A 13242-nucleotide genomic window follows, 5' to 3' on the forward strand; every position below is an offset into this window, starting at 1 on the left:
TTGTCTGCTGTTTCTTATCTATAAGTTGACAAGTTATGCCTTCCTTCTTTCCTGCTTAAAATTTTTCTCGTCTTGTTAGTGCTTCTACCTCTTAGTTTTAATTCTTTTTTTAAGAAATATTTTATTATTTATTTATTTGAGAGAGAGAGAGAGAGAGAGTGCGAACAGGGAGAGGAAGCAAGGGAGAGAATCTCAAGCGGATGCTGCACTGAGTGGGAGCCCAACCCCGGCCTATCTCACGACCCTGAGATCATGACTTGAGCCGAGATCAGGAGTCAGGTGCTCAACTGACTGAGCCACCCACACTCCCCTCTTAGTTTTAATTCTTAAATCTAATTGTTTTTTTTTCTTTTTTTGTAAACCATTTAACCATTTTTAAGTGTACAGTTCAGTGGCATTAAGTTTATTTATATTATTGTACTACTATCCCCTCCCATCTATCCACAGAACTCTTTTCACCATGCAGAACTGAAACTCCGTACCCATTAAAGAATAACTCCCCATTCTTCCTCCTCCTTGCCCCTAGCCCCTGGCAACCACCACTCTGCTTTCTGTCTCTATGAATTTGACTACTGTAATACTTCATATAAGTGGAATATACATAATTTATCCTTTTGTGACTGGATTATTTCAATTAGCATAATGTTAAGCCTAATTCTTAAAATTAGTTCCTTGGTTCTAACTCCGTTCCACATTATAAACACATCTATCCACAACCTAAGTGTGTAATCTATGATCAACATTTAAATTTAGTTTTTGGTGGAACTATACAGAGTTCTGTAATAAACAGGCTTATGTAGTTGCATATGTATCTTGATGTACATTTATATGTATACGATAAGTTCCTATGACTAGGAATTCTTCCCAGGGTAGATTCCTTATACAATACTTCCACCGAATCAGTAGCTTCTAACTCAAATTATAGCACAGATGTGTCAGATTGGCAGAGCCTAGACTACTTGCCTCTGTCTAGCTTTAAGGAAGGCTAGAGAGGAAATAATGTTTCTTGTAGTGGGAAAAGGACTCATAAGATAGGGGATTCCCCAAGTATAGGAAAGGCAGTCAAAGCTTTGGGGTGGAGAACAAAAGAATAAATGACCATTAGCAGCAATTTACCTGCCCTTCAGTAATTATGCGAGTATCTGTTTCTCCATATGCCAGCACTGGGTTCTTGGTATTTTGCATTTAACCACTCTGATAACAGAAAAATGGTATCTAGTTGTTTTAGTTTTCATTTCTTTAATTATAATTGAGGCTAAGCATTGTTTCATGTTTTTGATTGCCCACTGACCATCCGTATTTATGTTTCTGTGAACTGTTAATTTATACGTTTATCAGTGCCCTCGATCAAATGACTTCTTGGGTGACCACGTTGTCTTAGATATCCTCTGCTTCTATAGATGGCCAATCTATCCCTCTCCACTGATTCCTTCTCTTTTGTCCCCAAACATACTGAGGTCTACCCTACTTTATAGCTACTGTTCTATTTCTTCCTTTAACCTCTACACTTAAGTATCTTTATATGTACACTTATGTACCTTTAACTTCTACACTTATGACCTATGCTTGCTGATTCCATTTTAGAGTATGCAAGGATGGTTCTAGTTGCAGAGAATATAGGAATGAACAAAATAGACAAAAATTCTTGCACTTAGGAAGCTTACATTTTAGAAAGGGGAAGGGTAAATAAAGTGCGTAGTATGGCAGATGGCCTTAAATAGGGTATACGGGGAAGGCTTTACTGAGAAGGTGAATTTGGGGGAAAGATGTAAAGGAGGGAAGAGAGTAAGCCGTGCAGCTATCTGGGGGCAGGGATTTCAGGCAAAGAATACAAGTTCAAGGGCCCTGAGGCAGGAGCATTCTTAGTATGTTAGAAGAAGAAGAGGTTTATGTGTTTGGAGCAGTTTGAGTGAAGAGAGATTGGAATAAGGTAGAGTCAGAGAATATTAGGGTATATTAGGGCTTTCCAGAGAAAGAAGAGTTGATGTTGTAGTCTTGAGTCCAAAAAATGGAAACTCAGGCAAAATTTCGGTGTTGCAGTCTGGAGGCAGAATTCCTTCTTTAGGAAACTGTAGTCTTTTCTCATAAGGACTTCAACTGATTAGATGGAGCCCACTCACGATATGCAAGGAAATCTGCTTTACTGTAAGTTGACTGATAATAAATATTAATCACTTCTAAAAAATACATTTACAGCAACATTTAGACTAGCCCAAATAACTGGGCACTGTTGTGTAGCCAGGTTGACACATAAAATTAACCATTATAATAGAGGAATCCAGATTAATAAAAGCTTTGAACACTTGCAAAAGTTTGTTTTAACTCTGAGTGAGATAGGAAGCCATTATAAGGATGCCATTTTGAGCAAAGAAGTGCCATGATCTATTTTAAAACAGTCACTTTGGCTGCTGTGGTGAGCATGGATGATGAGGAGTTAGAGGCCAATTAGGAGGCTATCATATCCAAGTTAAAAATGATAGCATCTTGAACTGGGGTCATAACAGTGGGGGTGACAAAAATCAGATATTCTGAAGACAGAGCGTAAAAGTTTTGATTTTTAAAAGTTGTATTTGGTATTTGAGAGAAGGAAGAGTCAGTGGTAATTCTAATTCTAATTATTGGCCTGTGCAATCAGAAGAAAGGAATTACCATTTACTGAGATGGGTAAGGCTATGAAAGGAGCAAAGTTAGAGGAAAGATCAGAGGTCTGATTTGGATCTCAAGTTTGAGATGTCTATTAGATATTCAGATGAGTTGTCAAATAATCAGTTAGATATCAAAGTCAGTTTCAGTGGAGAGGTCTGAACTGGAGATATGAAATTAGAAGTTGCACTATGGAGTCAATATGTTTGAATTTATATTAAGCCATGAAACTGGGTGATACCACCATGGCAGTCGTGTAGATATAGAGGAGGTACAAGAACTGAGCCCACAGATTAAGGTTGGCAAAATTAGGACAAAAGGTTGGTGAAATGTATTCCCTCTGTAACTCTGCAATTCCTTTCCCTTCCTAAGCTGCCCATTAGAATAAAGCCTAACACCCCCAACAGATTGAAAAGGAATCCCACAGACTTCCATGTGCTCTTAGGAAGATTGCCTCTTCCTCCCTTGCAAAACTGCATCAGCACTGCAAAAAACTACCTAAGAGAGCAGTTCCAGGAAGCAGGGTACAATTTAAATTTATCATGCATCCTCCCATGAGAGACCGACTCTTCCAGCATGCCTTATAGCCATGTTTACCTCAATCTCCACATTCAAGATTCAGTTCCCTGTGTTACTTTGTTAGTAGGTTTAGCTGTTAATGATGGTAACTTACACATGATAAAACTTTATTCTCTATCACTGAATAGGTGGTACAAGACTGATGTGACTCTCCACAAGGTCAAGAATCTTGGTTCCTTCTATTTTATTGCTGTTTTATACATGGCTTTGATGACAGCATGAAGAGCGTTACTCTTATTTTTAAGTTTTTATTTGTCGATTATGTTGTGATTTATAAAACTTTTATAAGAGTTAATAAAATAGCTTCCTTAGGTAACTCATTTACTTTTCATATTGCTGCTGTGGTTAACCACAGAATATAAATCCCAGATTGGGCCACTAGGTTGATGATGTTGTAATATCTCCACGTGGGTTTCAGAATTGTTAATGCCCTATGTGGCCACACCTAATTTCCAGGGCAGCTGGGAAACATAGTTTTATTCTAGGTGTACAGCAAAAATTCAGAATTTTCTACCACAGAAGCAGGGATGAATAAATATTGGAGGACAGCTAGCCATTTCTACCATTTCCTACCACTTGTCCCAAACTCCCCATCTAAATCCTACCACTCTACCTTTTGGAACTCACAGTATGTCATTGGCCAAATCTGCAATTCTCAACCTTTACTCTGAATGATCCCTTTACCTTGGTAGTCTAACTTAAATCTGGTTGTTTCATTAGGAAATTGCTTTCCCCATGGCCCCTTCAAGTGGAGGCTGTTTTGCCTCCCAGGATCCCCTGTATCAAAAGGCCTTGTTTCTCATTGATGTTTCTGGACAATTGATTCTCTTTCTCGTCCTCTTTATAATTCCCTAGTCCCTTTAAAACAAGTCCTACCAGGTTAAACCATTCTCTATCCTGTCTTTTTGCAGTCAGCTGCAGGTCTCTGCGATTTTTCCTCATTCAATGAATCTTTTAGCACCTGGCTAGCTGTCTTTATCCTGTACCACTATTATTGTCATTATTCTCAGTGATTTAATATCCACAAATCATTCCATTCCATTCCCTGACCTCTTAGTTCCTTGACCTCATATACCTACTTTCACAGTCTTAACCTACCTTATCATTACCAATGTCTACATTCTCTCTCAAATCTGGTATAATTGACACATAATAAAATGAATATTGAAAACTTGAATCTGAATTTTACTTTTTTAAAAAAGATTTTATTTATTTATTTTACAGAGAGAGAGAGGGCCAAGCAAGGGGAGTGGCAGGCAGAGGGAGAGGGAGAAGCAGGCTCCCTGCTGAGCAAGGCGCCTGATGCAGGACTCAATCTGAGAACCCTGGGTTCATGACCTGAGCTGAAGGCAGACGCTTAACAGACTGAGCCACTCAGGCGTCCCTTACATTTTTTCCTCTTAAGCCCCAAAATATTGAGCTATACTGGACCAAAAACAATTCATCAATGATTTTCAGTGGTAAAGGCATAGCTGCTCCTATCTATTTCCCATATAGAATTGCAAAATAGATCAAGTTAGCTATACTGTAGAGATTTTCTTCCTCCTCTTCTTCTTCTTCTTCTTCTTCTTCTTCTTCTTCTTCTTCTTCTTCTTCTTCTTTTTTTAAAAGATTTTATTTATTTATTCGACAGAGATAGAGACAGCCAGCGAGAGAGGGAACACAAGCAGGGGGAGTGGGAGAGAAGGAAGCAGGCTCATAGCGGAGGAGCCTGATGTGGGGCTCGATCCCATAACGCCGGGATCACGCCCTGAGCTGAAGGCAGATGCTTAACCGCTGTGCCACCCAGGCGCCCCGAGATTTTCTTATTATTATCTCCCCCACCCTAGCCACTCCCTCTCCCCAAATGCTATTGACTGGTCAGATCCTTGGTGACCGTGCCTTTGGGCAGAAAAAAAGCCTCAATGCAGTCCTCCGGCAGCTCTGTACTTACCCAAATTGGCTATGCTCTAATACTTCTTTTCCCTATTCCACTATCTAGTCTCACATCAGAATGCACATTTCCTTCACGCAGACGATCTCAGCTAACTAGGATGTATGGGGGAAAATCTTTCTGAGCACAGGAGAATCTTCTCAGTGTTGGAGTGCCATGCTCTGATTCCTTGGCACCAGGTTCTGAATGGTTGCAGATACCTTTCTTATAAAAACCAAACTGCCTTTATTATTTATATGGGATTATAATTTCTTTGGTGAGGAATTATTCCTGATTGTCATGGATTTCAGCAATTTGAGGTATTTTGATGTAGGATACATCATTCCTTTGCCAAAGATCTTTAAGTTTCTGATTATAATTGCATATTCAGATTTTATATATATATATTTTATATATTTATATATAAAATATATATTTTATGTAAAATATATAATTTTATATATATATATTTTATATAAAATATATATATATTTTATATATAAAAAATATATATTTTATCTATTGTGTTGTCATTTCCAGAAGCACCAATTTGTTTGCTTTTATTGTTTTAAACTCCTTATAAGCTTTGTGAATTTGAATTATTGTGAAAAACAGCATTTTGTAAATACTTTTGCTTTTTTTCCTCCCCTATAATTAGAGAAGGTCTGATGGAAGGGAGAAAGGAGTTTTGAGAAAGGTGCTAAAGGAGCTCCTAAGGACGAAAAAGTAAGCCCTGGAAGGTGTGCCTTCCAGGCTACTATACATAGATTCATACTTTTGAAGAAGAACAGAAATCTCCGTAAGTGAACTAACTGGAAGAGAAGTGTTTCTGACCCTAATTGCATATTGGTTGACCATAAAACTTCAGATTTTTGTCTGTGGTTTTAACAGTCCCCACCCCCACCCAGTCTAACAAATTTATGAGCAGAATAAGTGTAAAGAGTGCTTTGAAATACAGCTGTATTTAGCACTTTGCTGATCTAAAAGTCTTCTTGGATTTGGGAGAATGAGAAATTATCTAAGGGAGGTCCACGGAATACTTATCTATACTCAGCACCTCCTTTGATGTAGTTAGCAGTAATTTTCTACTGAGTGAAGGGTTTTATTTTTCCTTTAATTACACTTTCATTTGTTTTTTTCTTTTTAGGTTAGTGATATTACTCAGAAAGAATTCTGAAACTATAAATTAGGTTCAGACAATTTAGCATTTTCTTGGTATATATCTATATATAGATAGATATGTAATTTATTTTTAAAAAAATTTTTAAAAAGATTTATTTATTTACTTGAGAGAGAGTGAGCAGGGGGGAGGGGCAGAGGGAGAGGGAGAGAAAGAGTCTCAAGCAGATTCCCTGCTGAGTGTAGAGCTCCACCTGTGGCTGGATCCCAGGACCCTGAAATCATTACCTGAGCTGAAATCAAGAGTCAGATGCTTAACTGACTGAGCCACCCAGGCGTCCCAATTTATATATATATATATATATAAATTGTTTTTTTTTAAGATTTTATTTATTTATTTGACAGAGAAAGAGACAGTGAGAGAGGGAACACAAGTAGGGACAGAGGGAAAGGGAGAAGCAGGCTTCCCACTGAGCAGGGAGCCCGATGTGGGGCTCGATCCCAGGCCTCTGGGATCATGACCTGAGCTGGAGGCAGACGCTTAACAACTGAGCCACCCAGGTGCCCCTATATGTTTAAGTTTTTAATTTTCATTCCAGTATAGTTAACATACAAGGTTATATTAGTTTCAGGTATACAATATAGTGATTCAACAATTCTATACATTACTCAGTGCTCATCTCGATGTGTACTCTTTAATCCTCATCACCTACTTCACACACACCCGTCTGCCCCCCCCCCCATCATCAGTTTGTCCTTTATAGTTAAGAGTCTGTTTCTTGGTTTGTCTCTCTCTCTCTTTTTCCCTTTGTTTGCTTTGTTTCTTAAGTTCCACATATGAGTGAGATCATATGGTATTCATCTTTCTCTGACTTACTTTGCTTAGCATAATACTCTACTTTCATCCATGTTGTCGCAAATGGCAAGCATTCGTTCTTCTTTATGGATGATTAATATTCCTCTTCTTTATCCATCTATCAATTTATACTTGGGCTATTTCCATAATTTGGCTGTTGTAAATAATGGTGCAATGAACATAGGGGTACATATTTCCTTTTGAATTAGTGTTTTTGTATTCTTTGGGTAAATAACCAGTAGGGTGATTACTGAATTGTAGGGTAGTTCTATTTTTAATTTTTTGAGGAAACTCCATTTGATTTATATCTTCTGAAGACAAGGTTATTTGGGAGAGTATTACTCTTCTTTTTCCATGTTTTTATTTGGCAATTACATTGTGATTTTTATATAACTTTTATAAGAGATTTATTACCTCTTCCTTAAGTAACTCACTTATTTTCACATTGCCACCATGGCAACCATAACTGTTGGACAGTGTATCTGCCTTCAACAGAATGTAAACCTCAGATTGATGATGTCATAATATTCACATATGGGCTCCAGAATTGAGGCCATTAAAATTAAGGCCTTGATCCCTTGATTAGACCTTGGGAATTTATTCTAATGTACCATTCAATAGGAACAATAATAATCTGCCATTAAGGGCTTCCCAGTTTACAGAGTCTTTTGTTTCGACCCCAGGACAGCCTTTGGAAATTATTTACCTGCTCAGACAGTGGTGGTCTGCACTTGTAGAACTGTTTCAGGCCCGTTGTAGTGGACCTCTGGAGTCCAACCCGAGGCTTCCAGTCACTCCTTGGCAGGATTTGCACACTGACTCGTTTTCTTCTTTCCAGGTATTTGATGCCAACATGTATGAAAGGTATTTTAGTGTCGTTGGAGTGCTAAGATGTTTTGTTTGCTTTTATTTTTTTGTGTACATGTGTTTGTTTTTAATGCAGATTTTATATTTTCCCCCTAACTTTTATTTTTACAGTGAATACAATCAAGTTGCATTTTAAAATTTTGCTGAAAGTGGAGACATGAGACTGAAGATATCTCTTTTAAAAGAACCAAAACATATCCTTTTGATACTTATAAACCTTATTGTGATCATCTATTGTTAAAAGTTTTTTATTTTGTCTTCTAGTTAAAGAGTGAATTTTTTTTCATTCTTCTAATGGTAATTTAGCTAAATTGTTTTTGAAATATTTGAGATCATGTGTTGCAGGTAATTTTCCAAAGCAAACTATTTGCTCTAAATCTTACTTTCAAATTCTTATTGACATTTTTCTTACTCTATTTAAGTACTGTGCTTAAGTACATAAAACACAGTTTTTGTTTAGTCTAGTAGGATCTTAAAGAGCGGCTTTTTTTTTTTTAAACACAAATAATTTCTTTGCTAGTGTGATTTAGTATGTTTTCATTGTGTTCTGCTCTATTTCTTCACACTCATGATAAAGTGAAGGATAAGCTGGGGAAATCTGAGCAGTCAGACCTTTATTATTTCATGTGGGAAGGTAGTGATTATAAATATTTACTCAAATGCATGACCCTATATTTTGTTAGCAAGAATATCCAATTATATGTCAGGAAGATATGACAGGTCGCTCTACCTTTATTCTTAGTTAGATTAGTGCTTCTATAAGAATCAACTGTAGCCTGTTGCAGGTCTGTGAAGGGATAAGTACAGAAATTAGAAAGTAAGAAGTAAGAAATTTTTATAGCAAGTTGACATTGTCACAACACCCAAATATAAGACCATTTTTCTAATAATTCATTTTTATTTTATCTTACAAAACGTAGGTTTGAAATAGAGAAAAATGTGGTCTTTCATCAGAGATAGCAAAGCACTGTTTAGATATTTGATCAAATTTTTTGAATTTATACTATCTTAGTTTACCTGTAGAGTGAAGATATACTTTCTTTGATTTATACAATCTTAAAGATTTTGATTGTGTCTGTTGTCTGCTTTTACCTTTCCAAGTTGAAGAATAGTAGTTTTTTAAACTTTCTTAATCTGTCAGTCCCCTCATTTCTCCCATACTCTTAGTTGACCTATTAGGTTGAAGATACATCACACATGTACGATGTGCACTTATAGAAATTTATATAATGATAAACTTCATGTTTTTTGTTTTAGAATGGGTGTGTATGTGTGTATTTTCTTCCTTTCTTGGTTTTATCTAACATTCTCCCTTTCTAATATTAGGTTTTACCTAGCATTGTTTAGACTATAGCAATTATATTGGAACAATTTTCTCAATAATGGTCTCATGATATCCAGGTCTTTTTGTTTAGATTGTATTTTGAATATTCCAATGCTACTTTATTATCTATTTTTGCAGACTCTTAAGATCTTTCTATAATTTCTCTTTTCCTTTTTTGGTAATTTGGTTAATTTATCATTTTGAAATATTAAATCTTAGAACATTCCAGAATAATTAAAGCACATTGTTTCTTTTTCCTTGGAGTTTATTGATTGCTTAGATAAGCCAATAAAAAGCACTAGTGAGAAGAGGAGGAAGTAAAATGTTTATACAATAATAACAAGAGAACAAACAACCTGACTAGGAAGGATCTGGTAATATAGATACCAAGATACATGCAAGAAAAAGGTTCCCAGTAAATGACAAACTGAAATGCCTTCTCTATATACACAGTTCTGCTAGGGTAGGCAGCCTGTTCTGATGGAGGAACGGAGGGCTACTTGAGTACCTCAATTTATAGAAATCCTCCTTATAAATTAGAGACGGAGAAAATGGGTTAAACAAAGTAGGAATATTAGGGTTCATGTCTTATCCAGTGCCAGGCATTGTGTAGGTGCAGCAAATTATAATTGAATTGTTTCCTAAGTTTAATGTCAAAAAATTTGGTAAGATTTTAGTTTTGGCAGTTAAGCTGTAGGTTTTTCCTAGGTAAATTGTTACTATAACGTGTAATTTAAGCAGGTATTTTCTGTTCGATTTCAGCCTTCTTTTAACACTTGATTTTTTTAACTTATCAAAATAATACATATTTATTCTATTATGATATAGATCTATGTAGATTTAAAAATTATAGTTCACTTTTCTTCTCACCTATCCTCCAACAGTTTAGTGTATATCCGTTCATACCTTTTGATCTGTTAGATGTCTTTTTGTGTCTTTTGGCCTTATTTATGGAATCTTTTGTAACACAATTGAAACATTTTCATGTTGTCAGATCGTTATTTTTTTCCTCTTTTGGCATGTGGATTTCTTGTTTTCCACTCTTACAACTGTCTTGATAGATGCTTGTTTTCCTTTATATGGAAAAAATATGAAAGTCATGAAATGCAAAGTGTATTTAGAAGCTTGAGACATGTGACCCTATTTTATCTTTTTCTTATAATCTGCATCTACAAATTATTTTATTTGTTAAGATTTAAGGTTTTTGTGTGTTTTACGTCTCCTTCCTTAACATGGTGACACATCAAGAATTAGTAAGCTGTGTGGGCTGGACTACTGCTGAAGAACTGTATTCATGTAGTGATGATCACCAGATAGTGAAGTGGAACTTGTTAACCAGTGAAACAAGTCAAATAGTAAAGCTTCCTGATGATATTTACCCAATAGATCTTCACTGGTTTCCGAAAAGTTTGGGCATAAAGAAACAAACTCAAGCAGAAAGCTTTGTCCTCACAAGTTCTGATGGTAAGTTTTTAATAAATGTTGTCTGCTCATCTTTGTATTTAAAAGACATATTAGTGTGACTTATGCTTTTAGTTGTTTTACAGAGCTGGTATTTGTAGATCTCCATACCTCTACCTACACATTTAATCCATATTCTTTGTAGTCATTAAGTGGGTATAGGCTATAAAACTATTGTCATGGGAGAAAGTGAAGCTGGCATATCATGGTATTTGATCTGAGCTTTCAGCTTTACTTTTTCTGTGATCTCACAGAAAATAGTTGTTAAGCTGTTACTGGTTTTGGTTGCTAATTTCTTCAAATTTAACTTTATAACATAACCACACTAAAAAAATATGGACACACCAAAAATATGGGCATAATGCAACATTTAGTAAGCTATTAAATATTGTCTTTATTTTCTAGTACTTGTTAATTTCCACTCAACAGAGTTGGAGATTTATTTAATTTGACTATAGCTTGATTTTTCTACTTTTTGAAGGAATGTTTTTATTTTCAGTGAAATAACTTGAACTGTTTTCGTCTGTATTACACTTTACCTACCATATCAATTAAAAATACATTCATCAAAAGTAATGGAAACTTACTTGACTAACTTATGCCTAGATGGAGTTTTTTGGTTCACCTAACTCCAGGGGTAGATCTTCAAGCATAGCTGCGTTTAGGCCCCTGTTCTCACTGTCTCTTAGATGGGCTCTCCCCACAAGGTGAGCACGATGGCAGCCGGTAGCCCAAGGCTCATCCTAGAAAAGAAATGTCAGCAGAGAGAGTGCTTCCTCCTCAGTATCTCTTGCAGACAAGTTGCAGAGAGGGTCCTGGGTGAGCTTGGGTCATGTGCCAATGAAAGAATCGCTTTAGTCAAGAGATGGGACACTGATGGACTGAATACAGCAGGCCTCAGGCCACCATGGAAAAGGAAAGAGAAAGAGAAGAGAGTTTTTGTAACCAGAACAGGAAAAGGGATGTCATGGCAAAGTATCAAATCAGATTTCACTTCTTTTACAGACAGAACTTAAGATAGTTTTTTTTAACCTTATTTTTCCGAATCTTGATTAAATGAGATATTGTGTAAAAGTAGTTGGACTTAGAAGATTAACTCTGAACCACAGGTGGAATTTGGCTTACCTCAGATGATAAAATGAAGGGTTGACTTTCTAAAAAAAACTTTCAATTTTGATATAATTTCACATTTGCAGAAAGGTTGTAAGAATTATAGAAATAACTCCTGCATATCCTTTTTCCAAATTCATTTCCTCTTAACATTTTATCCCATATACTTTATCATCGGCTCTCTCCCTCCCTCTCCCCCACTTCACCACACACACACACACACACACACACACACACACACACTTTTTTCCCCCTCTTTAAGGGTAAGTTATAGACGTGCGACATGCCCCTTTTACCATAAATACTTCAGTGCATTTCCCAAGAATGAGGATTTTCTGTTATATAACCATCAAATCAGGAAATCACAAATCACAAATAATCAAAATCAGGTAATTTAATATTGATGTTAAATTGAATATACAGTTCATATTCAAATTTTAACAATTGTCCTAATAACATCTTTTATAGAAATTTGTTGTTTTTCTAAAATAACACATTGCTTTTGTCTTATCTTTCTAACCTCCTTTAATCTAGAGTCTCCTTAGTCTTTCTTTTATGATCTTGACAGTTTTGAATAATACAGATCTGTTTTTTCTTTATAGAATGTCCCTCAATTTGTGTTTGTCCGATATTTCCTCATAATTAGATTCGGTGTGTACATTTTTAGCAGCAATAATTAGGTCTTCAGATTGAGATTCATGATGCTGGTTTGACCCATTATTGGTGATGTTAACTTTGATTACTTTGAAAGGTTGTATTCACTAAGGTAATCCACTGTGAAGTTACTATTTTTACCTTTTAATAAATAATTTGTGAACGGATACTTTCAGACTATATAAAAATATTCTCTTCCTCCTTAAACTTCCATCCACTATTTTAGCATCTATTGTTGATACTCAGCTGAATCATTTATTACTCAGATGGTTGCCAAACGGTGATTTTTTTTTTAAATTCCATAATTCTTTTCATATTGATTAGTTGGTATTCTGCTTTTGAATTGAATTTGAATTGAATTTTTATTCTGCTGCAAAGAAGAGCCTCCCCTCTCCTACCCATTTTACTTATGTCAGATGAGACTCATAGATTATTTTATTTCTATAATTTTTTGATTTTGTTGTGAAAATTGTCCCAGATTTTGCCAATGGAGCCCCATCAAGCCAGCTCCAACGAATTTTTTTGGGGGGGTGGGGTTATGTTTCCTCATCATTTTTTGAGCACTTCTTTGCTGGCACAAGATGTATCAGGCTTATCTTGTGCTTTCCCAATCCCAGCCCCCCAAATCATCCATTTCTCCAAGGAGACCTGCTCTTTTCTTGGTACTTTCTGGTATTTTAAAAACAAGATGAGAGTGCTAGCAAAGCTCATTTCAGT

General features: G+C 35.9%; 1 protein-coding gene across 3 annotated transcripts in view; it reads left to right on the top strand.

The window, feature by feature from the left end:
* Positions 1 to 13242, top strand: part of IFT80 (intraflagellar transport 80) — a 116589-nt gene that overhangs the window by 6103 nt on the left and 97244 nt on the right. For all 3 annotated transcript variants that reach the window (XM_008706621.2, XM_008706625.2, XM_040636626.1), the window contains exons 2-3: positions 8088 to 8170; positions 10543 to 10764. In XM_008706621.2, the coding sequence (XP_008704843.1) occupies positions 8134 to 8170; positions 10543 to 10764 (259 nt within the window). In that variant the 5' untranslated portion in view covers positions 8088 to 8133. The remainder of the gene's footprint in view (positions 1 to 8087; positions 8171 to 10542; positions 10765 to 13242) is intronic.

Source organism: Ursus maritimus, unplaced genomic scaffold (assembly GCF_017311325.1).
Source record: "Ursus maritimus isolate PB19 unplaced genomic scaffold, ASM1731132v1 scaffold_20, whole genome shotgun sequence".
NCBI lineage: Eukaryota > Metazoa > Chordata > Mammalia > Carnivora > Ursidae > Ursus > Ursus maritimus.